The sequence below is a fragment of the Argiope bruennichi genome, chromosome 4 (genome assembly GCF_947563725.1).
Source record: "Argiope bruennichi chromosome 4, qqArgBrue1.1, whole genome shotgun sequence".
Classification (NCBI taxonomy): Eukaryota; Metazoa; Arthropoda; class Arachnida; order Araneae; family Araneidae; genus Argiope; species Argiope bruennichi.
This window is the reverse complement of record NC_079154.1, coordinates 71021770-71049244: the sequence shown is the minus strand read 5'-3', so window position 1 is coordinate 71049244 and position 27475 is coordinate 71021770. Positions and strand designations below refer to the sequence as shown.

The 27475-nt window shown below is 29.7% G+C and overlaps 1 protein-coding gene across 2 annotated transcripts in view; it reads left to right on the top strand.

The window, feature by feature from the left end:
• Window positions 1-27475, top strand: part of LOC129965499 (otoferlin-like) — a 515039-nt gene that overhangs the window by 307944 nt on the left and 179620 nt on the right. For both annotated transcript variants that reach the window (XM_056079452.1, XM_056079451.1), the window contains exon 2: window positions 20641-20699. In XM_056079452.1, the coding sequence (XP_055935427.1) occupies window positions 20641-20699 (59 nt within the window). The remainder of the gene's footprint in view (window positions 1-20640; window positions 20700-27475) is intronic.

The window sequence follows — 27475 nt, the reverse complement described above, 5'->3', positions numbered from 1 at the left end:
TTAAAACTCGAAAGCCTTTAATGTGCAGATTACCTAGCTAGTCTACAGATAAGCAAATTTTCTCCGTTGAATGCGGAATCGAGAGTTTTTCGCATTTTAACATGTTAATGCACACATTAGAGGTTTGCGTATCGTTAAAGTTAAAAATTGTATGCGAAATCTGAATTCATTGTTAGCAAAGGAAGACTTTTAACGAAAGAATATGACCCTATTGTAGAAATTGCGTTGCTTCAAACAGCAATAAAACAATCCCTTGGGTACCGGACAAAGTTTCAAAAAATATGACTGCGTATCTAAGTGTACCACAAATAGGTATGTATTTGTCACAAAAAAACAGTTGTACTAATAAATAAGCTTAATTTTTTATCATATATTTCGCAAATTTATTTCTTTAATTGCAATATTATTTTAAAACACTTAATTCTTTTTACTGAAATTTTTCAGTCGATTGATGATTGATTCTATCAGCTAATGAGTTGATTGTTCGATTGTATTAACTTGATTCTTTACATACCAAAATATAAGTAAACAACATTTAATTTAAGTTCATGGGTATGATTCGTAATCTCATATAGGTTAACTCATTATTAATAAGGAAAACCTTATTGATATGAAATAAAATTGAAAAAAGAATGACGGCTTAGGTATCCTCTTTTTTCCAAATGGTAATGCTTTAAAATTATTCCATATTTCTTTAAAGAATCTCTTCTGGAATTAAAATAAATGATTATTTAAATCCATTAATAATTAAAAACCAATGCTCTCTTTCTAGTTATTAATCAAATAACATATGATTTTTTTTTTAAAATTTTAAATGGAAAAAAAAATATAGGAAGCTTAAAAATACGAAAAAAGTCAAACACAATTTTTAGAACAAATCAAACTACGTTGTATCTGTCATGTTCTTGGTCTTTCCAAAATATAACAAAGCGAGAAAATATTTTGATTCGCCCGCTCACAGTATAAATGTCGTCTGAGATTTGAATTTCAAGCGAGCCAAAACTTTGGCTGAAAGTGTCAAATATATTGACGTCAATGACGGTGAAATTTTTTTTTTTCTCTTTGTTGATTCTATTGCCGGAAAGCATTTCCGTTGTTCGAAAGAGGGGAAAAAATGGCGAACAAAAGAAGCTGCCACTTTTTTTCCATTTGGGTCAAGATTCCTTCCGGTCAAGCAGCTTATGTGCTTCTTTTTTTGTGTGTGTGTTCCTGTCTCCCTTTGTGGACATTGACAAATATGAGTTCTATTGTGGAGTAATTCTTGGAAAGATTCTTCGGGTCTTTTTGATCTTATCGATTTTGATTACTTTCATGGAGTTGTAGGAAACTGTTGTCCGTCAGGAAAAATATTTTTCTACTTAAAATGCTCTTAAAACAGTTTATGCTTCTTACTTTATTTACTTTCTTTAGCATCATCAAGACTTTCATTTCAGACATCATTTACTTTCTTTAATACATCAAGATTATAGCAGATGTTTTGTAACTCGATTTATCACAGAGTTTTCATACAAGAGCCCATAAAATTGCTCATATTCAAAAGATAATTATCACCCTTAATATTTAACTGTTTAAGAGATACGATACATCTGATTTGTATACAAAGCATTGCTAAAGCAGAGTGTTCTAAAAATTTTGGAGCCTTAAAAACTTTCAACATTAAAAGATATATTTACAGAAACAAAATTCGGCTGGCAATCTATATGTATTATAGATTACCAAAAAGATAGTTGTTCCGGTATTCTAATTCTTCCATCATTTCGTTGATTTGAAGCCTGTTATATTGTTTACATTCATACCATTTAACACCATTTGGAATTTAATATATGAAACACATTGTTTAATGAATCAAAATTTCATTTTTTTTCCTTTTGTGTTGTTTTTATTTCTTTACTAGCCGCCTTTGGCGACCAGCCGGTTCGCCAATCTTAATGTTCGTTAAAATTTTAATAATTAAATATTTTATTCAATTCCTACTTTAATAGCTTCTTCATCAAAATATTTTAAAACTTCAAATTTTGATAGTCATATAATTCACTCATAATATTATAAACGCCTTCAGTCATAACGTAATAGGTATCTCTCTCATTTTCTGTTACCTCCCGTAGAATTTATACTTTAAATTAAAGTGGAAAGAATTAATCTGCAATTAATATAATAATATTTTTTACTGAAACAAAGTATTTTTTTGTAATATGATTACTGAAAACAGTCACTGAGCGTTTAAACTTTATTGACACTAAGGAATATCTTTCTTAATTTATGTAATATTTCCAGAATTTGTCAACGAATCTTTCTCAGATTTATCATGACCAGATCGATTAATTAACAATGTTTAATTTTAAATGCATCAAACACTAAGAAAATAAAATGAATCGTTTAAAATAATATAACTAACATAAATACACTTTAATTACAAAAGCATGCAACTAATCTAAAAATAATTTAAATCATCCGTTGATAATGGTTGTCATGTCAACCATCAGAACACAATGCGCATGCGTGAATTTTCAACACCAGTTACGGTAACGCAAATGCGTGAGTTTTTCTACGCCAGTTGGGGTAACGCTATGCAGATTAGAAATTTTTAATTTCCTTTATTCTGTTTTATTTTAATTCAAAAGTACTTCAGAATGAATAAAAAAGATCGATTCATTAACAATGCTTAATTTTAAATGCATCAGACATTAAGAAAATAAACAGAATCGTTTGAAATAATCAGCCGAAAAATCTTAAGCCTAGCCTCATTACTGTTGGGGAAAAAACTGAACCCTTACTTATTTGGCGGTGGGGAAATGAAAAAATTTTTTTGGTGGGAAAGTTAGTTTTTAATTAATAATTAAAATTCTAATTAAAAATTCAATAAAAGGGATCCCAGGTGCACATTCCCGACCTCCAAGGTATACACGTACCAAATTTGGTAGCTGTAGGTCAGATGGTCTTTTCTGTAGAGCGCCAACACACACATTGTGCTTTATATATAAGTATAGATTATTTAATAGTAATCACAGGCACTAATGTTTTATCACTTGAGGTTTGAGCATATATAATAAAATATCTCTTATAAAAACAATGGAACTTTCCTAGTATAGGATATGTTATTTTTTTTTTCCTGATAATCGAATAGACGTTTTATGTTCATGCTTTTAATCATCATATTTAGAAATTAAAGCATGCAAATATGACGGTCATATTTTTGATTTACTGTTTACAGTAAAGAGAGTAATATATCGGCAATTATGCAGATTTTTTTAATTAAAATGCTTTCCTAAAATAAAAACAACTTTCTTTTATTTTCGGAAATGAATTTCGATTATATTTTAAAATTATCATATGTAGTAACACAAGAAGACATCGATTTTTTAGTGTAATGTATGATTCAAATTTTGATACCACATTTTGCGTGTTCTAACATCATACGATGATATTGATGATCAAAGTGTAGTGAATTTAGTTATTACTCATTTATATTATTTATCCTCCATTTTTCATTCCTTGGTAAATTTTACAGTTTGAATATAATCTCCATGTTCATTTTCTCTTTTCTTTACTGTGCACTTTATTATGATGAAAAGAGAGAGTCCACATCGCCAAATCTTGCTTTATCTTGGCACTGATCAATTACATATCTTATCTCAGAGACACAAATTAAAGCTTATAGCTGCAAAGGCAATTGGACACTTGGATACGAGAAATTGTACTGTATGCTGATTGATCAGGGCTTATGAAAAAAAAAAAAAAATTTTAATCGCCTCTTAAACTTTATGCCCTATTTAAGGTATTTAAAATTTGAAAATACAGAGTTACAAAATGTGCTGTATTTCACAAATTTTTATATCCTAAGATTTTTATCTGAAAGAAATAAAAAGTAAAAGATCTCTTTTATAGAACAATTTGAAGAAGCTTAACTTTTCTTGAAATAGTAAATACGGTCTTAAATGTTATTCTTAAACACAATCCTAATAATTTTTAATTACTGTTCATTTTAATTTGCTCCTTAGACGGTTATCATCAGTACTGCAATACAAAAAAAAATCTCATATATTTCTGCAAGCTCCAGAAAGATTGTATGTTAATCAGGAAGAAAAAAATGCATTTTAACCCATTTACTACTGACCCTGCCTAAAATTCTATACAAATAATCCATTTTTTGGGTCAATTTTTGTTTCAAATGAGGGGTTCAAGATATTAAGCAAGTTATCACTCTCTTTATATCTTACATTTCTCGTTTGACAAAGAAGTCGGCTTCAACAGTATCCTATTAGTATAAAACTTGCACGGCCTAATTGGGCCTGATTAGTAATAAAAGAGTTAAATATACGACAGAAAGGAATGCAGTTTTCAATCATTTAGATTTGTTTACTTTTATGGATTGGAAATAAGAAAATGGCTATGCAGGAGCTGAAAAAATCGTTTGTTTGGCTAATGTATTATTAAGAAATACATATCCTTCAAAGAAAAAAATATAATATTATGGGAAATCTCAAAGAATATAAAATCAATGGTACCTTATTTTCAAAAAACATAAAATTGTAATGTAAAATGGATAAAAATGAAAGAATCAGACTCTCTTATTATGTTCGTTCAAACTGCGCAGAATGCTTTTAATGTTAAATTTTTAAGAACATTTCTTTAAAATACAACCAAATACGATATTACAAATTCTGTTTACGATATTATTAATTCAATATCAAACTTGTTTTTCGACTTCATAGAAAACTTTAAAGGATAAAAACACATTTTCAATTCAGATTTAAGGACAGCATGTTATTTGTATAAAAAACACACTCTACTGTTTCTTTTAAAAATGCAGATTTGAATTCTAGTATTTCTTTTCTATGCTTATTTGAACTCGAAATTCTAAATCTTTTTATGTTTTTGATCATACTTAATATATGTTGTTCATACGACATTTAGTATATTTATTATATTTTCTAAGAAACTAGCTCTGTCGAAATATTAGAATAATTACAAATGGAGTACTTTATTTATTGGAGTACTGTAATTTATTTTTAGTTCGAAATAATGAACAGTTATCTTTTGAAGTTTGTGTGACAGTGTAATGATAATTATCTTGCAGTTTGACCTTAACTGAAAAGAAGAAATGCAAGAAAAGATAAACTGTGAAAAGGTTTTTAAAAAAACCCAATGCAAGCTTTTAATAGAATAGCTAAATCACCATTTAAAGATTCAATAGTACCTCAACAATGCACCATAATTACATAAATGCTTGCATTTTCCCTGAGGACTTGAAGCTCAATCTAACGCTCCTCTCTCGAAATTTTACATAAATATTCAGTATAAATTGGGTCTCATTATTCAAGTTGTAATGATCTGCGAATATGCTAACGATATACTGAATAGCATATTGACAAAAGGTATGGACCCTATTTGTTCGACGAATTGCACATCTTACGTAACTGGTGCATAACCAAGCATGTATAAAATAGAACTGAAATAAAATAGAACGATAGCAGATTAAAATGAATAAACAAGTTAAAAGGATTGTTTTTTAAAACTGTTTTATCCAGATGAATTTTTCTAAATCGTGCTTTTTTCTTTTAGATGATTTGTGTATCTAAAGAGATGATTTCCTAAAAATTTAATAAGCTAGGGTTAAATTTCAGAGCATTATTTGAATTTAAGACAAATTTTCAAATAAAATTATATTTTATATGAAATCATACATTTGTTTGTTACATTATTTGCGCTATAAAAGAGGAAATTAGACTAGTTATTGTTTTTACATCATTTAGGATCCATTTTAAATACCAAAATGAGAATTCGAATAATTTAGTAAAATGTGAAAAAAGGAATAACTGGTTAGCTTCTTTTCTTTACAAAATTATGCGTTTCTATGTTAAAAGTCTTGTAACATAATTGTATTTTTCATGAGATTGAACTTTAAAAAATGCAAAGTATATATGCACATTCTTATACTACATTTCTATATATGAGAGTTTTGAAAAATGCATTGTGATACCTTATTATAATTTTTACTTTGGTTCGCTATTTAATCATACCTAAATTTACACGAATTGACTACTTTTTTGTAATAACCATGAATTTTTACAACATAGTTTGTAACATATATTTTTCTTCATATATATCTTGCAGGAAGCACAAAATCCACATTTCCAATTTGTATGAAACAAATTTTGTATCTGTATGTATATGAAACAAAAACTGTATTAAAATTGTTTTCGCTCCCGAAGTGATATTCAAATGTCTGTGCGATTGTTCGATTAAAAGTGAACTCTATAATATTAAAACGCAAGGGTTTAGTTACATATAATTCCGTATATAGGCTTAGCATCTAAAATATAATTTTTTTTTTTTAAATTTTGAACCAAATCTATCAAAAAGTAGACCGGCTATCGGTCTGTTGCTTCGCAGCATGAAAATAATCTATACATATAATAAAGCTCAATGTGTGTGTGTGTGTGTGTGTGTGTGTGTGTGTTGGCGCTCTACAGGCCAGGTCATTTGACATACAGCTATCAAATTTGGTACATGTATACCTTAGAGGTCAGAACTGTGCACCTGGGGTCCCTTTTTTTGAAATTTTAATTAGAATTTTGATTATTAATTAAAAACTAACTTTCCCGCCAAAAAATCTTCCATTTTCCCCACCGCGAAATGAGTAAGGTTTCAGTTTTTTTTTTCTCCCAACAGTAATGAGGCTAGGGTTAACATTTTTCGGCGTATTATTTCAAACGATTCTGTTTATTTTCTTAATGTTTTATGCATTTAAAATGAAACATTGTTAATGAATCCATGTTTCAGATTCATTCTGAAGTACTTTTGAATTAAAATAACACAGAATAAAGGAAATTAAAAATGTATAATCTGCATAGCGTTACCTCAACTGGCGTAGAAAAATTCACGCATTTGCGTTAACGTAACTGGCGAAGAAAATTCACGCATGCGCATTATGTTCTGACTGTTGACATGACAACCAACGGATGATTTAAATTATTTTTAGGTTAGTTGCATGCTTTTGTAAGTAAATTGTATTTATGTTAGTTATATACTTTTTTGTATATGCTTATAGTTTTAAGTACATCGTTTTTTAAGTAGTTTTTTTAAACCTGTTTTCGACCGATTATTTTAAACGATTCGTTTTATTTTCTTAGTGTTTGATGCATTTAAAATTAAACATTGTTAATTAATCGATCTGTTCATGACGAATTTCAGAAAATTTTGTTGACAAATTCTTGAGATATTACATAAATTAAGAAAGATATTCTTTAGTGCCCATAAAGTTTAAACGCTCAGTGACTCTGTTATCAGTAATCATATTATAAAAAAATGCTTTGTTTCAGTAAAAAATATTATGATATTAATTGCAGATTAATTCTTTCCACTTTAATTTAAAGCATAAATTCTACGGGAGCTAACAGAAAATAGAGAGATAATATTACGTTATGACTGAAGGCCTTTATAATATTATGAGTGATTTATATGACTATCAAATTAGAAGTTTTTAAATATTTTGATGAAGAATCTATTAAAGTAGCGTAAAATATTTAATTATTAAAATTTAAACGAACATTAAGATTGGCGAACCGGCTGGTCGCCAAAGGTGGCTAGTAACTGATAAATAGAATGACTTTAATCTTTCGGTATATGGTCTTGTGACTACAGCTGAAGTTCTGTATAAAATTTTGGTTCAAATCGACATCGAAAAAAATTCACGAATTCTTAAAACATTAAGTTTATAACATGATCATATATCTTACAAAAAGCACAGAACAAGCATTCTCGGTTTGTGTATATGAAATTTTATTAAACCATTGTTTCCATTCCCGAAATGCTATCCAAAATCGCGTATACAACCTTAATATCCTAGTTTACTCGAATTGATATTTTTCTTTTTAGAATTTTGAAATATAAATAAACTGCAAACATATCGAAACTCGAGAAAAAATTTTGTCCAAGGAAGTATAGTTTACGGGCGTGTTAATGAAAGACAATGTCACATTTATGTGTTCCCTAAGGTTTCGTTCTACTTCATGAAATATTCATTCATTGTTTCCAAGCGTATCTCGGAGATTTGAAATATATATTTATGACACAAAAGTGAAATAAATATTCTTAGAAGTCAGTGATAAGCATTTATGAGAGTAAAGTGCGATTCAAACATCTGAGTGGCCTACGTGTTTAAGTGGAAAATTATAACATCCAATTTGTTAAGCCTTTTATTGATAACAAGTGTAGGAAAATGAGGCATGCGGTACAACAATACAAAGTTTTCGAATATAAAAAAACGAATGATTTTTGTAAGAATTTATAAAGATAAATCTGGTTCATTGCATCGCTAACAATATTGTTACTAATTTTTAAAGTTATTTCCGTGGCATGGTGATCATATGGTTAGAAAAACGGATCTCCAGATACTCTTGATGGATTGCCAAGTTAATGGAACCGATCTTGATACCAAACTTGGCGATTATTTGGGAATTATACAACAAATGCTGCAACTTCGAAGATAAAAATGCAAATTTTGACCCTATTTCCTTTCAGAAATGAGATCTGGGGCTGTTCTAGAGAATGTTGTAGTTCATCACTTCCTGTTGGAAATCTATAAATATCCGAGGTACTCGGACGAACAGATTTCTTTCTAGAATTTATACATGGTATATACCAGAAACTCATAAAAGCTGAATACTTTTGTTTTTGATTAATGATTTGCTGTTTGTTTGTGTGGTTAAGTTCTGAAAGTTCTATTTTGTATATCTCTACTACGTTTTGTGACTGGTCTTTCTTGTTTTCTGAAATATTCGTAAATAAAGAGTTTTCGTCATCGATCTTGTTGGATTATAATCCCTTACATCCACCGGGCGATTTTCTTAAAATACGAAGAAAATTAGACTTACCGATTCAATTCCTCTCAGGTGGATTCTTTATTTCAAATGCAGATAATAATTTAAATTTTTAAACAGTATGTCATAAAAATTGCCTTGGGGATCTTATTTTTATAAATATATACAAATATATCTTATTTGTAAAATAAAGGTAAAATAATGATTAAAGGGCAAGTTTATTATGTAAAGATAAAAAAAATAAAGATGGTTATTATATAATAAATTCGCTTAATGCAGGAACTGATTTATTGTGCTTTGTTTGAATATTTTTCCATTGTGAATCTATCATCACACCTTATTGTTTGTCATGTCAGTAAATATTCTATATTTATTATATAAGCAGAACAAAACTGTTTTATTTTATCGTAGCTTTTCTTTTATAAACTATCTCATTTATTCACAAAGTTAGTTATTAGATCATTATTTATCGCATAGCTTAGTTAAAAATTAATATATATTCTTCGAATTCATAAATTTATTAATCAATTAAAATTGATTCATCTTAAAGAAATTATTGCTTCTATAATTTGTTTAATCCAAAAGTTCAATCTAATAATTTCGTATTTACTCTTTTAATTATGAATAATTAAAAAATTTCTTACATTAAATTCGTATATTAGAAAACTAGTAACCAAATATGAAATATTTTGCATTATAATAGCATGTAACATGAACTTTAATTTGTTTAAAATTAGAACTTGGTAAGTGTTAATAGATTTATTTTGAAAAAGAAATGCATATTTTATGCGTTATATTTATTACTTACATTTAATGAATTAAATGTAATTATGGGCAATGAGTAATAAGTGCTAAATAGTGATAAAATGAGGTAGTTAATCCAAAGTAATTATTTAATAAATTAAATAATTACTATGGATTTTAAAACGTTTTTAATGAAATAAAATGTTTAAATTAAAAGTTTTCTTGGTTAAAGTATTCATAGAATTTAGTCGATTTTGTCAATTGGAAAAAGAAATTTAATATATTTAAATTATCTCTTTATCTCATATTTAAATTATATCTCTTTCATATCTTCTTTAATTAAGAAATAATCTTTCATAAAGAAATTGAAAAAAATAAAAAGCGTTTTTCGACGACGTGATGCTTATTTTGGCGGAGCGCCTGGACTCGATGGTCCTTAATCTCCGAGACCATATAGTTGATTTAATTTTACCTGGTTTAGAGAATGATTTAAGCCTAAATATTTTGATGCTTGATTAGCTGTTGAAGCATTTTTCTTTAATTTGCGTAGCATTCAAATATCCAAATATTTATGGACAAATAATTTCAAATCTGTTCAATCTAATTTTTTTTTGTTCGTTACATTCAGTTTTATAATATTATGGCAATTACTTACAAGGTTCTTGTGTACATTACTTCGCAGTCATTAGTAATTAATAGTTAAAATAGGGTACTTCGTAGGATAAAAAGGTTTAAAAATAAGTGGAATGCTGCAAACGTTATCTACAATTGTGTCAATTTGCAAAATTTAAATTGCTATTGAAAATTTTTTAACAATTGAAATAAATTAGAAATAGATATATCACATTATGTGATATCTGTTTCAATCGTCTAATAGTTTTATTAATTGCCTTAGATTTTTGTTTCTTTTCTTTTATAGAACTCCCTGTCATCTTCCTCGTGTTTCTTTCTCTCTATTGCAGCACGCTTTTGTAGTTGAAGATCACTGATTTAAAGAACATTCTCTTCTCTACAATCTATTAATAAATCAATCTAAAAAATAAACAATCATATCCATAATAAGTGAAGTGCATTATATAAGCTGTATATAAATATATATTTTGTGAAAAATAAACCTTCATTTCCGAATATCTAATCAAAATCAACTTCAATTTAAAGCTGAATAAGTCCCCTTCCTTAAACCAATCTCGATGTCCGTTTACCAGCCTTCAGGAGGAATGCAAGACAGCAGCTATTCCATCTTAACCTCCAAACTGCTCGTAAACCGCGTTTACAGCAGGCGAGGGTCACGTTTGTACAGAAGTGTGGGATTTGTGGCAGGCGTCCCTCTTAAACTGCATCCGGCATTCTTTATTAGGCCATCAGGGAAGCTCTCTTCCCGAGTCGCTGGCCGGGAGTGATGCTCTTTGGGCTGAAAACATTCCAAGAGATTTAATATATAATTTCGTAACTATACCAATATATTTAGAATATTTATGCCAATGCGTGGTTATTAATTTCAATTTCCTAAAAAGAAATTACGGATTGGATGGTGTCTTACGAAGAAAAGAGATTTGAGTTCTAAGATTCATTGAGATTTGTAAGGCAGTTTATCTTTTTCCAAGAGAAAGAAAAGTATGTTGTACAAAAACGTTCAGTTGAAATTCAAGCTAGTTCATGTCTGAAGATTTCAAACTGTTTTGTTTTCCTTTTATTTACATTGAAACAGTTTAATCTTTTATAGAGATAAAAAATTCTCTTCAATCATTTGATAATAGATTATAAGCTACTTGTAAAATTCTATAAAAGGACCATTTTTTCTAGCAATTCAACATTTTTTTAGAATAAAAAATTCTAATATGAAAATAGTGTAAACATAAAAAAATCCAAAAACACATTTTTGGCATTATATCTGTCTGTCTGTCTGTAAACACAATAACTCAAAAACTCTTAGAGCTAAACAAAATAAATTTGGACAAAATTTTCAATATGGGCTTATATCTAGATTTGTATATTTCTATCAAATTATGAGCGAAATCCATGTACCAGGAAATCTGGTTGTCTGCTTATTTGATTAGAAGTAAACTCAATCAAAGGCATATAGCCAAGTATACAGAATTTAGTATCAAGTTTAGCATTTAGAATATAGATTTTTTCCTTCAAATTTTGAGCCAAATCTATCAAAGGGTTGGCCGTCTGTCAGTTCTGTTGTTTCTTGTGTATGTAAACGTAAACTCGTCAACATAATGACTTAAATCGATGAAATTCGGTATGTGATCCTGCGACTATAGCTGTAATTCTGTGTGAAATTCAGTAGGAAAAAACTAATCCTTCAAAATACTTATTCGTTGATAAATTCAGTAAAAATATTAGTTCACGACAAGGATATATATATATATATATCTTGCAACTATTATTCGCTAATCCCTTACAAGACATTCGCGGCTGTATTTAAGGTCCATAATTTTATGCCGGGGGTAGGTGAGGGAACAAGCGGTAAGATGTGATTGGAGAATATGAATACCATTCCCACTGTTTGACAGTATTTCTATTAGTTGCTTTGTCTATCTGTATTACAAGGTAGCTGAAAAGAATTGGATAGATAAGATCATAAATGATCTTATCTATTAATTTTAGTACCAATCTTCAATTCAAATCTATAAATATCAACCAAATTTTGATAGAAATTCTAAAACCATATTATGTTAGAAGTCCATCCAAATTCATCCATTGGAAGTGTGTATCCCTCACAGTCTGTAGCAGAATACAATAAATAGAATTAGAGACCACAAAAATTACAAAATAAAAAGAGCAAAATGGATTTAACTCGGAACAAAGTTTTAGCATCAAAAATGTAAAACCGTATGAAATTTTAAACCGTATTCCTCAAAGGGTTAAGATATATTGATCTGTGTATTTAAATTCATGCAATCACTAAAAATGCAAAGATTTTTTTAAATGAAATTTGGCATCTGATCTTGTTACTGAAATTAAAATTCTATGAAACTTTGGTTTCAATCGCCAGAAAAGAAAATATTCTTTCTTATACTACCAATGAGAAAACTCTCAAAGGTGGAACTCTGCTTCTCTATGCCAGGGTTAGAAAACGGAGGAAAAACTCCTCTTGTATTGTCGGGCAGTGGTGGTGGCCTGATCGTAAGGTCCCGGCTTTGGAACCGAAGGGTTTCAGGTTCGAGATCCGATTCCACCGAAGAACCGTCGTGTAAACGGGTCTGGTGCTCGTTAAATCCTTTGGGGCCAAATGTCCTTCCACTGATATGGCTTGAAAGTTTGAAGAGAAGAGTGCCAGCTCAGCTGTCGTCCTCGTCATCTGACCGCGTTAAAAAGTAAGAAGTCCGACCCAAAATAGTCCTATATTGGTTTAAAATGCTACGTAATATAACTACACTAAAGTAAACCGCTTGTATTGTCACCTTTACACTTTTTCCCAGTTTCTGATTCCTTTGCGTTAAAAATTGAGCATTCTGTGCATTCGTGGCCTTATCCCATTTCATATTTTTCATGTGGATGGAGGAATAATAAATAAAAGGTATGAGAGAAAGTTTCGGGGCATTCACTCCCCTTTGTCTAGCAACAGAACAATTTATTAAAGGAAACTCATTGAAATTCTGCATATAAAAATCCATTTTAAATGCTTTTATTAATGGAGGTACGTTTTTATGTCACATACGAAAAAGAATGACATTTTCTCCATGCATACAAAATAAAATATTTTTATTGCTCTTAATGCGTCATGTAAATACTTACAATGCAATTCAATTTATGCATTGTAATACAAATTTTCGCATATTCTTGAAAGTGACGAAAATTTAGAGATGTATTAAATAAAACAATGATAGAAATTCGTCAAATCCTACAAAAATTGTTTGTTATTTTACACAAATCTATTGAATCAATTAAAGGAATATTTTCCATGTAAAGTGAAAAGGACTTAGAAAAGAAATTAATTTGAAATCTGACATTTTTCTGCCATTTTGAAGTTAATTGGAAGAGGCTTAATGCTTTACTTTAAAAAGTTAATCCCCTGTGAAAGAAATTAAAAATCATGTGAAAAGTGTCGATTCTTTTGACTATAGATTTTGTCAATTTATTTTAATTGTATGTGAAACAAAATTTTAAAATGTGTATGAAAGATACTTTAAACCAAATTGACTTTGCACACTTTTCAGCATAAATTTACCAAATTTTAGAATTAATTGACAGTGATTTCCTGGGGAAACATTTTATTACTTCATAATTTAAGAATGTTAAAAAGCACTAATGACTAAACTAATTATAAAGCTAGTAAGATATATAATATACGCAGATATATAATTTTTCTAACATTTTTAGAAGAAATGTTTTACAAAAGTTATTAATACATCTAAATATCTTTCTAAATCAGTATCCAAGTTCTTATTAAACTAATGTTCTGGTAAGCATTATAAATTATATACCCGGTTTATTTCTTATTTGAAGTATGTTTATTCACACCTGAATATTTTTACAGATATAGAAATACAGGGTGTTTCAAAACCATCGAAAAAATTTTAAGGGCAGATCAAGAATACATAAGCAAACCATTTTTGCAAAAGAAAATAGTGTTCCAAATGCAAAGAACAGACACTACAAGAAGGCTTGTGTTGTGTAATTAGGCTCTCTCTCCGAATTCACGGTGCATTTATGTGAAGTTGGTGGATAATTATGCGGGTTTTCTCTTCTCTTAAGCATATTTTAATGGTAGAGTTGACTGCACTCTGATGATGGAACACTTCCCCTTTGGGTGAAGATGGCCCATAATCGTTGGTGGCCCTAGAAGTTTCACACTCAGTTCTGTTATTAAAGATGTGATGACTTTCATTCATATGATTCTATGCCAAGCTCAGTTTCATATGTGGTTAAGCGTATAAACCAGAACTTATTCCCGCTTATAAGGTTAATTGGGTTTTTTACCTAACTTGGATGCATTTATTTAAAAATAAAAACAACCATCTCTATAGCCTTATATATATATAAACATAGAAACATAAAACTATTTTTAAGTATTGAGAAATGCAGATGATAAAAGAAGTGTAATAATTTTACTCAATACCACATAACAAAAGCAAATGCACTGATTTCTAATGATTTTCTATTGTTCTTGGATATGATATTGCAAGCCATAGATAACAGATTGACATTAAAAATTAATGAAGAGATTGTTATAGGTATGAGAGGTTAAATGCTTTTATACAGGGTATTCTTTTAATGGATCGACAAAATCAGGGAATTGTTGGTAGACATCAGGAGAAAAAAAAATTACTATATAACACGGTATTGAAAAAAAAAAAATTAAGAGAGTAAAAATTGAGAAAATCCCACGCAAGCTGTGGACCTCAAGATACTATCAAAACGCATAATGCATCATGTGGCCGATAGATAATCCCCATGCCATTCAATCATGGAAATTTAAACATATGTTTAATGTCAGCGTATGTGCTGGAACTTTCAATGGTTCTCTTTGGGGACTGCACTTGCTACCTGAATGGTGCGACGTACCTTGCTTTTCAACAACACATCCTCCAGAAACTACTGCAAAATATGCCTGCCACAGTGCAGCAAGGTATGCAGATCATGTATGATGGTGCTCCTACACATTTTTCAGGGAGATGTGTAATCATCTCGATGTTGCATACCCAAGAAGGTGAATTATTCCTTGGTTTCCATATTCACCGGATATCAATCCATGTGTCTTTTTCCTAGTCTACTTTTAAATCACTTATTTATGCGATGCCTATGAACATAAGGAGGATCTTATAACGCGGGATATCGTTGCTGCAGCAAATAACAAAAGTATATCTAGTATATTTGAACTTGTCCGGAAATCGTCTTTATTTTGTTCTAAATTGTGAACTGAGATCAGCGACCTCCACTTCCAACAATTCTTGTAATAATTAATCAAACATATGTATCTATAGTTGCTATTTTTTTTTTTTTTTTTTTTTTTTGTCGTACCAGCGTGAATTCGAAATCTGAGGTTTTTACGATTGTCATTCTCTGACTATGGATTGCGACACCATTTTCCAATGAACCATTTTTTGCTCCTCTTGTGGTTTTTTTAACAACCTTCAAAGTTTGAAGTTCCATTAACAGAATATCTGCTACGAGAACATGTTTCATTGCATGAGTCATTGCATTGAGTCATATACCATGTGTACGTATGCATATGTATTTTACATCAATTAGCATATGTATGAATACATATGCATTTATATTAATTTGAAAACATATGTAAATGTATACATCATATCTGTTGACAATATGTCATATTTTTAACATGATAATATTTATAAGGCTTCATCTATAACAATAACAAACTGTATGAAACAATAATCATTCATACCGCTTTAGAGGTCAGACCGTTTGAATTAAAGCTAACAAATTTTACAGAGTATGTTTGCTAAGAAGACGTTTTTCAAAATATTAACTAAGAATTTTAACTATAAATTTATATTCTAGCATTTTCCCATAACAATTCGGGACACATTAATGAATTCAACTATTACGACACCATTTTAAAATTTTAAAATAATCAGATATTCAGTATGATATCCATTTTACTTCAAAATATTTTTAATATATTTAACACTAATGCTTTTCATAAATTTGGTCTAATCAAGTCTAAATCACTTTAATGATACGAAGTTCCGAACCTGATGTTCCTTAGAATTTTATTTTCCAAGGCAATCAGCTAAATTCTTCTTAAGAATATATATGATGTCTCTTAATGCGATGTTACTTAAAAATATGTGTTCCATGCGTTCAATTTACATTTCTCTCTTTTAGGACTAAATTTATTTTTCCCATTTAACACGGCTTCTATCGCTTTCTACTGTAAATGTTATGCAAATTACCTTTCGCATGAGAATTTATAAATCAGTATCAATATTCGTTATTGCTATTATGATTTGATATCCTTATTGTTTTTATTTCATATTAGTAAAATAAATCGCCTAGAGTGTTTCTCTTACCTCTGTAACAAAACAACTTATTTTTTAGTTAAATAAAGAAAATGGAACACTATTTTTATAAGAAACAAAAGAGATTTTTTTTTTGCCTTCTCCGTGTTGTAAAGATCACAGAAATCTATTCGATCCGAGTTTACCCATCACTATAAATTCGTACATACTTTGCACAAGTCATTAGTAAAAAATAAATAAATAAAAGGTTTAATTACCAGCCTGAAGAGAAAAGAGATGCTATTTGCATTTGTTAAACTGCCTTCCATTTATTTCCGTTTTTTTATTTTGAGTATTCCTCTAGTGCTAAAACAAAACAAAAATAAAATCAAATAACTAAATTAATATTCTGTTTCCATCCATCTTTTTATTATATAATTAAAGACAGATAAAGCTAGAAATAATAAAAGAATAGTAAAAATGAATCATCGTTAATGTATGAATTATAAAAAAATGATTCCGAAAAATTAAGAATAAAAGGTTCTTTACTAACAGTTTGCTATTAGTAGTTGATAGCCCAAAGACAATTTAGTAGTTATTTTGATAGTTTATTTAAGTGAAAACTATTTGATGTATTTATGACTTTATTAAAATACACCTTGCTTTTTCCCACATATTATTTACTAAGCAAATTAATTACGAAAGTAATTATTTACGAAGTAAACTAATTATGAAAGTAAGTCTCGGATATAATACGAATTTTAAAATAATATGACTATAATATAATCGGAATTTTTAAAAAAATGTATCATGGTAATGTTTATTTAATTTATATTTTTTTATGAATTATTTATTATTGAGTAAGCGAAAATAGATTTTAGATCTAGTGCAATCTGATAAATAACACTGACCCAAAAAGTTATTAATATTTATTCACTCCCAAATGCTTCTGGTCTAAGAATGCTTTAAAGAAATATTCAAAAAATTCTGAAAAGAGTAATTTCAAATGAATATTTCGGAACGATTTATAAATCATTTCTGTTCCTAAAAAATAATATGAGATAAAACTAAATTTAATGCACTTGTAAATTTTGTATTACAATGAACATTTAGGTATATTAAATAGAATTGTTCCGATGATCATATTTGATAATATGTCCAAATAGAATGCGATCCATTGAACTCACTTGATATGAAATCTCTTTTGATAGCATTTGCTGAAACGTGATTATGAATATACTCTTTATCCAATGTAATGAGGCTCTTTTGTCTGTAGTATATTGGCATTAAAATTTAAACGATATGCAATATTTCAATACTTCATTTCTTCTCTGATGCATAACAGAAAGTGAAAGTATGTTTCAGTCTAGAATATATTTTCAGTCTTTCAAATAAAGCTGAATAGAACGTTTTAAAGAGAAATTCATTAAAGCATACGAAATTTTATTCGAATGGGAAAACGCCTATTCTATGCCTGCAGGTTTTCCGTTGTATTTTCACTTTATTAATCTCTCACTAAAAAAGAGACTTGAGCAATATATACATAAATAAATCTAAGAAAATTTTAACATATATTATATTTCAAGCCTTATGCTTGCACTGTACATACGGAAGATGCAAACATTTCTCTGAAATATAAGGGCAAAAAAGGAAAAATGTAATTGAAGATTTGGGAAATATTTAAAGTGACTGCTGAATCCAGTCATCAAAACATTTCAACCCCAAAGCGGGACGTTAAATTGAATCATGTCGTAACTGAAGAGGCAAAGATTTCATAATATTCGTTTCATAGTCAGATGAGGGACTGTATTTGAATTGGCCTCTTTCTCCGAATATCTACATCAGAGCAGTCGGAAAATATTTGCGTCTGACGAATTCAACGCATATCGTATAGAGCGGCAAGAAATTTTTTTTGGTGGCCTCGATTGCAGTAACTGCCTATCCTGAGGTGGATTCTTTTCGACCAGACCTTTGGAATCATTAAATTAATTGGACATGTATAGCTGTAATAGATTCGTGGCAAAGCGTATTTCCGACTAGACAACTGCCAAATAACCTTTGGTTCGTGGAGTGGGAGGAGAGTATATTAATTAAAATGTTATTAGTCTATTTGTCAAATATAAAAATTTATAAAAAATGCAATTTGGGAAAATGAATGTTAAGGATACGTAATTGGATAATTAGTAAATAACTATTATGACCCACCAGCAGGCATTCGTATAAAACTGAATAACCGAACCACTGCGACAGCAACACTGGTGATAACTGTGGTTAAGTCTTAAGGGCCATCACCAGCCACGGTACAACCCTACCCTAAGGAAGTACGTCCTGTCATCGATGGGAGGTAGTAAATCTCCATCTCTTTCTGTACCTACCAGGGCAGGTAGAACCAAGTACTAAACCGAAAGCTTCTCATCCTCATTTGCGAGGTGCCCCTCAGTGACATTAACTAACTGGATAAGGGAAATGTTATGTCATGCTCATTGTGTGTACTAAATAATTATAGCTTGAATAAACTTGTACATCTTTTTAAATATTATTGTATAAAAGCATAAATGTCATGAGTCATTTAGAAGGATCAACTAAAATAAGAAACTGACTTAAAATAAATCATTAATAAATTTTTTAGGTTAAAATAGGAAACAGGGATTAGACTGAAACAGGAAACTGAATCATAATGAAAATAGGCGAAGTAACTGAATATCGAAATTGTTTTTTAGAGGATTTTGTAAAGAATTTGATCGGAAAATTGCCAGAAGATAGGTGGCAGCACCGTATTGATGTAGATCAAAAATGTGATGACATCACACTGGTAGTACTTTTGGCAGACGGAGATTTTTTTTGGCGGGAGTCAGCGTGGTGTTGTGCTATGTGATATTGTGTTGTTTATGTGGTGTTGAAAGTAAAAGGCATTGATGCCTGATGATGGTGTTCTATCTTGTGGATTAAGATAATGGTCGTTAGAATGGATTTATAAATATTGTAATGAATGAATTTCCTATTGTTTATATGTTGTGAATGTATTTTATGTTGTGTGTTTTGTCCGACTGTGATGTTATAAATAAACAAATTTAAAAGACAAATTTGGCCTATTCACTCGGCAGTATGTTCATGACATCACAATGTGATGATGAATTCTAATAGAAAAGTAACATTTGCTTATGTGAACGGATAAAATTAGATTTGTTTAGAAATCCACGAATGTAAAATATATAATTTTTTTCTAGGATTTAGCCTATTTCATATTTTTTCTTCTTTAGTGCCACGCAAAAATTATACGGTTCCTTTCGGTATTTTCCCAATAACAGAAATTTAAAAAATGTTTTGAAAAATTTTGAAAATTTTCTATTACAAATAATAATGACCACCAGTCTAATATGCATCTTAATTTCCATGACTCTTGATGTCAAAGATTCAGCAGATGAAAGCGTAAAAACTAGATCTGCTATGATTTTAAAAAAAATTGCTATTATCTAAAATTGTTACGAATTAATTTTAGTTTATTTGATATACAGATAGATTTTCGAAACTAATATATCATGCAAATCCAAAAGATGTAAATTTTTATTTTTAGTATACACAAACCTCAACATACTTTTCCTGCTTTGCTTTGTATGTATCAATGAATTTCAAGCGAAAACAATAACAAAACATCAAATTTGCAAATCATAAATCGTCTGGCTTAGTGATAAATGAAATTCATTTTGAAATCATATTTTCAATTCGAAATAAAAAGCAAAAAGATATAAAAATCAGTACGAAAATCTAATTCTGAATAGTCTACAGACCAAAGTATAAAAATTGAATCCATAACTATTTGCTGAATATATTAAATACTCATTTCTGGTACTCCATTATGAAATAATAATTCCATGCGATTTATAGAATCATTTTCAATAATGCATTATGCTTTCATCCATTCAGTGTGCAACAAATAGAAAAAATTCGCAATGCTATTTTCCCGACAGTGATTTAGTTCTATTCAAATGATTTTTAATATTTCTCAGCCTTCAAAAATATTTACATAATTTATATAAGCTTAGTAAATAAATTTCATGGTTCATTCTTATCAGTGTGTATATTTTCTTTATCTCGAAAGTTTAGGAAGCTTCAATTTTGATTGTATATGAAAATAACACGCCTTTCTTTATTTTCAGGTGTGTCTCATTACACTAAAGTCATTGAAAACACCAACGGTGATGTCATTTTCGATCAAGTAAGTTATTTGATTCTGTCGTTCAGCTTTCAAAATCTTTTTCATCATCTTCGGGAAATATTTGTTACGTAAGCATGTTGCCCCGCCTCTCACTTGTAACGCCCTCTAGCGGTACATGTAAAAAACCATGAGTCCTTGTAACATCATCGACGTAGCAGCAACGCCGAAAGGCAAGGCTCAATCCAACTCCCGAAAGCGGAGAAACAATAAAATCTTTAAAATACAAAAAAGGTCCGTCATCATTATCGAACCTCTCCATTCTGGTCCTAGCGAGCCGGAGACGAATTAGCGAAAAGATGGAAAAGAATAAAACTCAAAAAGCCAAAGAGTTAAATAGAATCCGTGGAAGGATAAAGGCGAAATTAACAAGTGTTAAAAAGTTTGTTGAAAGTAGTTCAACGGTTGAAGAAGAAAATAAATTCATATTAAGCTGCCAACAAAAGCTGGCAATTGTGGAAGAAATAAAAAATGAATTAGAAATTTTATTCAAGAATTATTTAGAAATCGACGAAGATGAAACGTTAAGCCAGAAGTGCGATCAAGAAATATTGGATATCGAAGAAGAAAGAAACGAATTAGAGGTAAGTTTGAAATGCTTACTCTCTAATTATAATGTTAACGAAAATGTAATTCATAATATAAATGATCAAAATTCAAATTTGAACGCTTATATCAATCATATTCAATTAAAAACGAAACTTCCGGAAATTCCCTTACCGTTATTTTACGGAAAAATGGAAGAATTCAGTAATTTCAAAAATCAATTTATGTGTCTAATAAACGATAATATCGAATTAACGAATGATCAAAAGTTATTTTATTTAAAAGCTGCCCTCCGTGGTGAAGCTAAATTTATAGAAACAAGTGACGATACATTTGAGTCACTGTTTGCTGCTCTTGAAGAACGCTTTGAAAATAAGCGAGCAGTTGTTGATATTCACATTCGAAATATGCTAAAACTAGAAAAATTAAATTTTGAGTCCGCAAAAGGCTTACGAAATATCACAGACACAATAAATAAAAGTCTAAGAGGTTTAAAAAGTTTGAATTTAGAATGTAATGACTTAACAAGTGCTATATTAGTAAATATAATATTAGAAAGACTTGACAAAGAGAGTAGAAAGGCATATGAAATGTCCATCCAATCAAAACAAATACCTTCATTGAAGGAGCTCTTGCAATTTTTAGAATCAAGAGCGATGGTACTCGATCAATTAGGGAAATACCCTACAAGTAACAAATTCCACAAGGAATTTCAAGGCTCAATAAATAAGCCGAAAAACTTTCTTCATGATGCGAATAAACTAAGTAATGTAAAGCCATGTATTTTATGTAAATTTGAACATCCTTTACAAAGATGCTCTGAATTTTTAAAATTGAGTGTTACTAAAAGAATCGAGCTTTTAGAAAAATATAACATTTGCAAGAACTGTTTGAAATTGCATAAGCCACCCTGCAAATCCACATTCCTCTGCCGAAGCTGTCAAAAATCAGGCCATAATTCTTTGATACATCTGGATCCTAAACTCTTAAGTACCCGCCTAGCAGAGGTAACGCCCCCAGACGTGGGGGAGCAACTTTATGTAAACAATGAACCGTCTGGCTCGTCGAGGTTCCCCCAAAAACTGACCCCTGAGGCTGAGTCAGCGCTTGCAAGTAACTCGAAACTATCTTCAAACCTTCTATGCACCGCGCAGTTATTTATTGAAGACGCATTTGGTCAAAAAATAAAAATAAAGGCCCTGTTGGATTCAGGGAGTTCGGTAAACATAATAACTGCAGATTTGGCCACTTCTTTAGATTTGAAGCGGGAAAAGGTTAATGCATCCATCTCTGGTATTAACGGAGGAGAATTCTTCGTTAAAAATAAATTAACCACTACCATTTTTAATGAAGACAATGATTTTTCCAGAACTGTATCATTTTTAATTATGCCTAAAATTACGCATTTAACTCCTTCTAAAGAAATTGATATCTCAAAAGTTAACTTCCCAAGTGAGATAAAACTTGCGGATGATACTTTTCATATTCCTAGTGAAATTAATGCATTACTCGGATGCGAGTTGTTCTTTGATTTATTGAAGGCAGAAAAATTTAGATCATATGATAATTCACTCTTGTTACAAAATAGTGTGTTCGGATATTTAATAACTGGAACAATCAACGGCAGAAATTCTCATTTCTTTTCTGGATTAATTTTTAAAAATGATAATCTGGAGAATTCTGTTAAAAATTTCTTTAACTTAGAATCTTTTCCTGGTGATAATACAGATGATTCAGTCGAATCAAAAACATATGAACAAACTTACTCTGAGGAACATTTTCTTTCCACTCATAAGAGGGATAGTACCGGAAGGTATGTTGTTAAATTGCCAATAGTTGAAGAAAAACGTTCTACACTAGGCGATTCAAGAGAAATGGCGGAAAGACGTTTAAATTTACTTTGGAAAAGATTAGATAAAAATAAAACAATGGCAATACAATACAAGGCTTTTATGGATGAATATTTCCAGTTAAATCATATGGAAAGAATTTTAGATTCTCCTGAAATTGCCAATAGTGAATATTATATTCCTCATCATGCCGTATTTCGCCCAGAAAGCACATCAACACCCTTGCGTGTCGTTTTTGATGCATCTGCAAATTCTAGCAGTGGAATTTCACTTAATCCCATTTTATTGAACGGCGGAACAGTTCAACAGGAACTATTTTGCATCATTCCAAGATTCCGAACATATCAGTTTGCATTTAGTACAGATATAAAGAAAATGTATCGCCAAATTTTGGTCGCAGAAACAGATAGAGACCTGCAAAAAATTCTGTGTAAACCTAATAGATTTGCTCCTGTGGAAACGTACAGACTACGGACTGTGACATATGGAACAAAATGTGCTCCATTTTTAGCCACCAGAACACTCAAGGCATTAGCTGAGAAAGAAAAAAGTGAATTTCCTCAAGCATCTGCAGCACTTCTTACTGATGTTTAAGTTGACATTTTAACTGGTTCAATTAACTTACCAGAAACCAAAGCTTTACAACAGCAGTTAGAACTTTTAAGTAAAGGAGGCATGCAACTTCACAAATGGGTTTCCACCCACCCACCATAGATCTACATTGCTTCTGTGATGCCTCAAATAAGGCCTACTCTGCAGTCATCTATGTGTGTTCAAAAAATAAATCCTGTGAAGTGAAAAGAAGTCTTTTGTGCAGCAAATCGCGAGTGTATGCAATCAATAACGACTTTATGAAAGAAACTAAAACTCTATGCGAATTGAATTTGCTAACTAATATTTCTAATAATTTTATTTGTAATATTTTAAATTTAAGTAACAACTATATTAAAATTGTAAGTTATCTTTTCAGATTTATTAATCATTTGAAGTGTTCTTCTAAAATGTAAAAAAGGTAAGATAATAATAATGGAAATTCAAGCAGCATCCAACTTCATGATAAGCAAGGTGCAACCTTCTGAATTTTCAGAGGAAATTAATTATTTGTCAAAATGGCAAAATTAACTAAATTAGTACAACAAGTTTGGAAAAATTAGAAACGTAATTATTTGAATAATTTACATCTTAGAAACAAGTGGCAGTTTGCTAAGAATAATGTAAATCTTAATGATATGGTTGTAATTGCCTCCATATAAATGGAGACTGGGTAGAATTCAAGAATTAATAAAAGGTTCAGATGGTTTAGTCAGAGTTGTTGTGATAAGAGTTTTGAATGGTGTTATTAAAAGAGGTATTAGTCAAATATGTTTACGTCCAAAAAATTAATTGGATTTATATGTGTATATGATTGTAAATAATATATAGAGACTTTAACTCATTTGTATATATAAGAATTATTTCAGTATTATTTTGTGTAAATTTATATATAAGAATTATTTCAGTATTTTTTATTTGTTTTTACATTTATTCATTTTTTGTAATAATTCTGTCGAATTTATTGTGATGTGTGAAATTCATATAGTGTCTGAATATTGAAATTGTGCAATTTCAAGGCGGGAGTATGTTACGTAAGCATGTTGCCCCGCCTCTCACTTGTAACGCCCTCTAGCGGTATATGTAAAAAACCATGAGTCCTTGTAACATCATCGACGTAGCAGCAACGCCGAAAGGCAAGGCTCAATCCAACTCCCGAAAGCGGAGAAACAATAAAATCTTTAAAATACAAAAAAGGTCCGTCGTCATTATCGAACCTCTCCAATATTAAGATATTTTTTAAATCTTTTAGGTAAAAGCAGATTTTAAACTTTACGAATCGATTATAGATCTATGCATTCTTATCGCCATAAGGTCTGTTGGATGACTAATAGCTGTTAAATGTCTATGATTACAATTTCAGTACCATGGCAACTTGAAAACCTTGTTAAACATATGTTATCTTTGCATTGTAATGAAAGGGGCAAAAAGTACAACAATAAAAATTTCATGGACAGGATTTTGCAATCGTTTACATGGAGTAGTTAAACTCGTCTAATATTTTCTGGTTTTTTTTTTTTTTTATTTAACTCCAATTTTTATGAATATGCAATGCTTTTCAAAACTAAATTGCGAATTATTTATGAGTTCATTATATATTTTATTACATCGGTCTTAGTTATAAATAATAAAACAATGACACTTAGATTTTTCAATCCCTACTATTAGTTCATACTCTTCCTATATATATATATATATATATATATATATATATATATATATATATATATATATATATCTTGTTCAAATTTTCAATCGTTAATAAAATACTTTTTATTCATCCACTCAAGTTCAAATACATTTTTTTGAACTTGTAGTGGATGGCACTTGATGTAAATACAGTTTTTTTTCAAATTTTAATTAAATGTGTCCAGTCATTTCTATTTGGTCGCCATGTCGCCAAGTTTGGCACCAAGCTCTGAAATTACAGACGCGACACCCAATCATAAATAATATGATATATATAAATAATATTAGAAAATAATTAGGAATTGACTTACAAATTTATATAATACTTGTTTATGTTTAATCTAATTTGCAGCGTGATAAGATAAAAAAAAATAATAATAATATCTAGAAGCCGCGAGTAGTGAATTTTCATTTAAAACATTTAGATTCAAAAGTTTTCTTCTAAAGATGAAAATTAACTTCCTATTCTTTATTGATTATTCCGTTGAGCTCAGAAAATTCTGAAGTACTGTATTTTAATGAGAATGAACAACTGTAAAATTTAGAGAACTTTATTGCGTCTGAGAGTGGAACATTTATAACAGCTTCCATGTTTATAAGCATAAAGCAAGTCAAACTAAGCATAAACGTTCCAAACTGAATTAAATGTATATTTAGTTCTATTTCCATTTTTTAACCATTTTATCTTTAATTTTTGCATATTATGTAATATTTTTTCTCAGCGTTATGTAATAGAGTTTAAACTATGGTACTATTATTATTATATAATAATCTTTGTTGTGTCTATGAAATTAAAGGTTAAATTGATTTCTACCAAATATTACTTTAGAGAAAAGCCAAATATCTTACTTTCTTCTCCTAAATTTAATATAATTTATACTAATGCAAGAACATAATTCTATTAATCCCAGAAAATTATTAAAAGTGCATTTATTAAAAACTGTAACCAAGCAATTTGTTTCTTCTTATTCCATTCATCAATGTGACACATTTAAAAAAAAAATCAAATTAAAAACCTTCTACAAATTTATAATGAGCTTTTAATCAGATCTCACAAGGAATTACCTAATCGCCATTGTGTTTTTTTTACGTTCATTAAGTTATTAATAACATGTTAACATATTTCTTTAAATTGAATAAATTAAAACCAGTAGTGAAAACGAAAGACTCATGTCAAACTCTAGCAAATTAAATTAAGCAACGATGTAATAAAATTTATTTCTTGGATTAGGAATTGCTCACACTATGCTTAATGGACTAATCTCAGCCAATTGTAATTTGAAGGGTTAATTTAGATTTTCGTAGTAAAGGTTTTAAACTCTGTTAATCTCCAACAGTGACTTGAAATCCCTTGTCGTACTGATAAGACATCCGGAGGTAATTAGGGACGGATTTCTAATGGCGCCTTTGTCCTTTGCATTCCTCTTGGTTTAATTTGTATTCTATTTAATGCTTTCAAATTAAACATTTAATTTAAACAACGTGAAAGTGTTCGGTAAAGAAGCGACAGATTGGAGCATTAAAGTTTTGTGATTTCAGCGAATGTTATTTGAATAATAATGTTATCGTTGTTTTTTTACATGAAGTATAAGTTAATTGCAAATTTTAAGAACGGAAGGAAAGCTAATTACAATAACGCTTTTAATGCTATGCGTGTAAAATTGCTTTTACAAATAAAGTTAAAGAAAGAAAAGGTTTATAGGATATGTATTAGACAGCTGCTTTTTATGAATTTAATCCAATAAGGAGAACCAGCGAGAATGGTTTCCCTTAAACTTTCTCGCATACTTTCTAATAAACTTGTCATCCCAGAAAACGCCTTACGTAACTTTGGCATACAATAGTTACGAAATATTAACTTTTAGCGTAAATTTAGCATTGTTACTTATTCTATCGTGTCATCCTTGGCGAGTTATTTGAGGTTTAATCCCTGGCATAATAAAAATGGTTTCTGAAAATCGAATTTGTGGTTTTTCTCTACCGATTGAAATAAAAATGCACAGAACTGCGTTTGTAATCACAAAATCCTGTACAAAATTTGATATATTTAAATCATTCCGTTTTTGAATAATCGCGTTTACACATTTCTGAAAGTAAAGACCT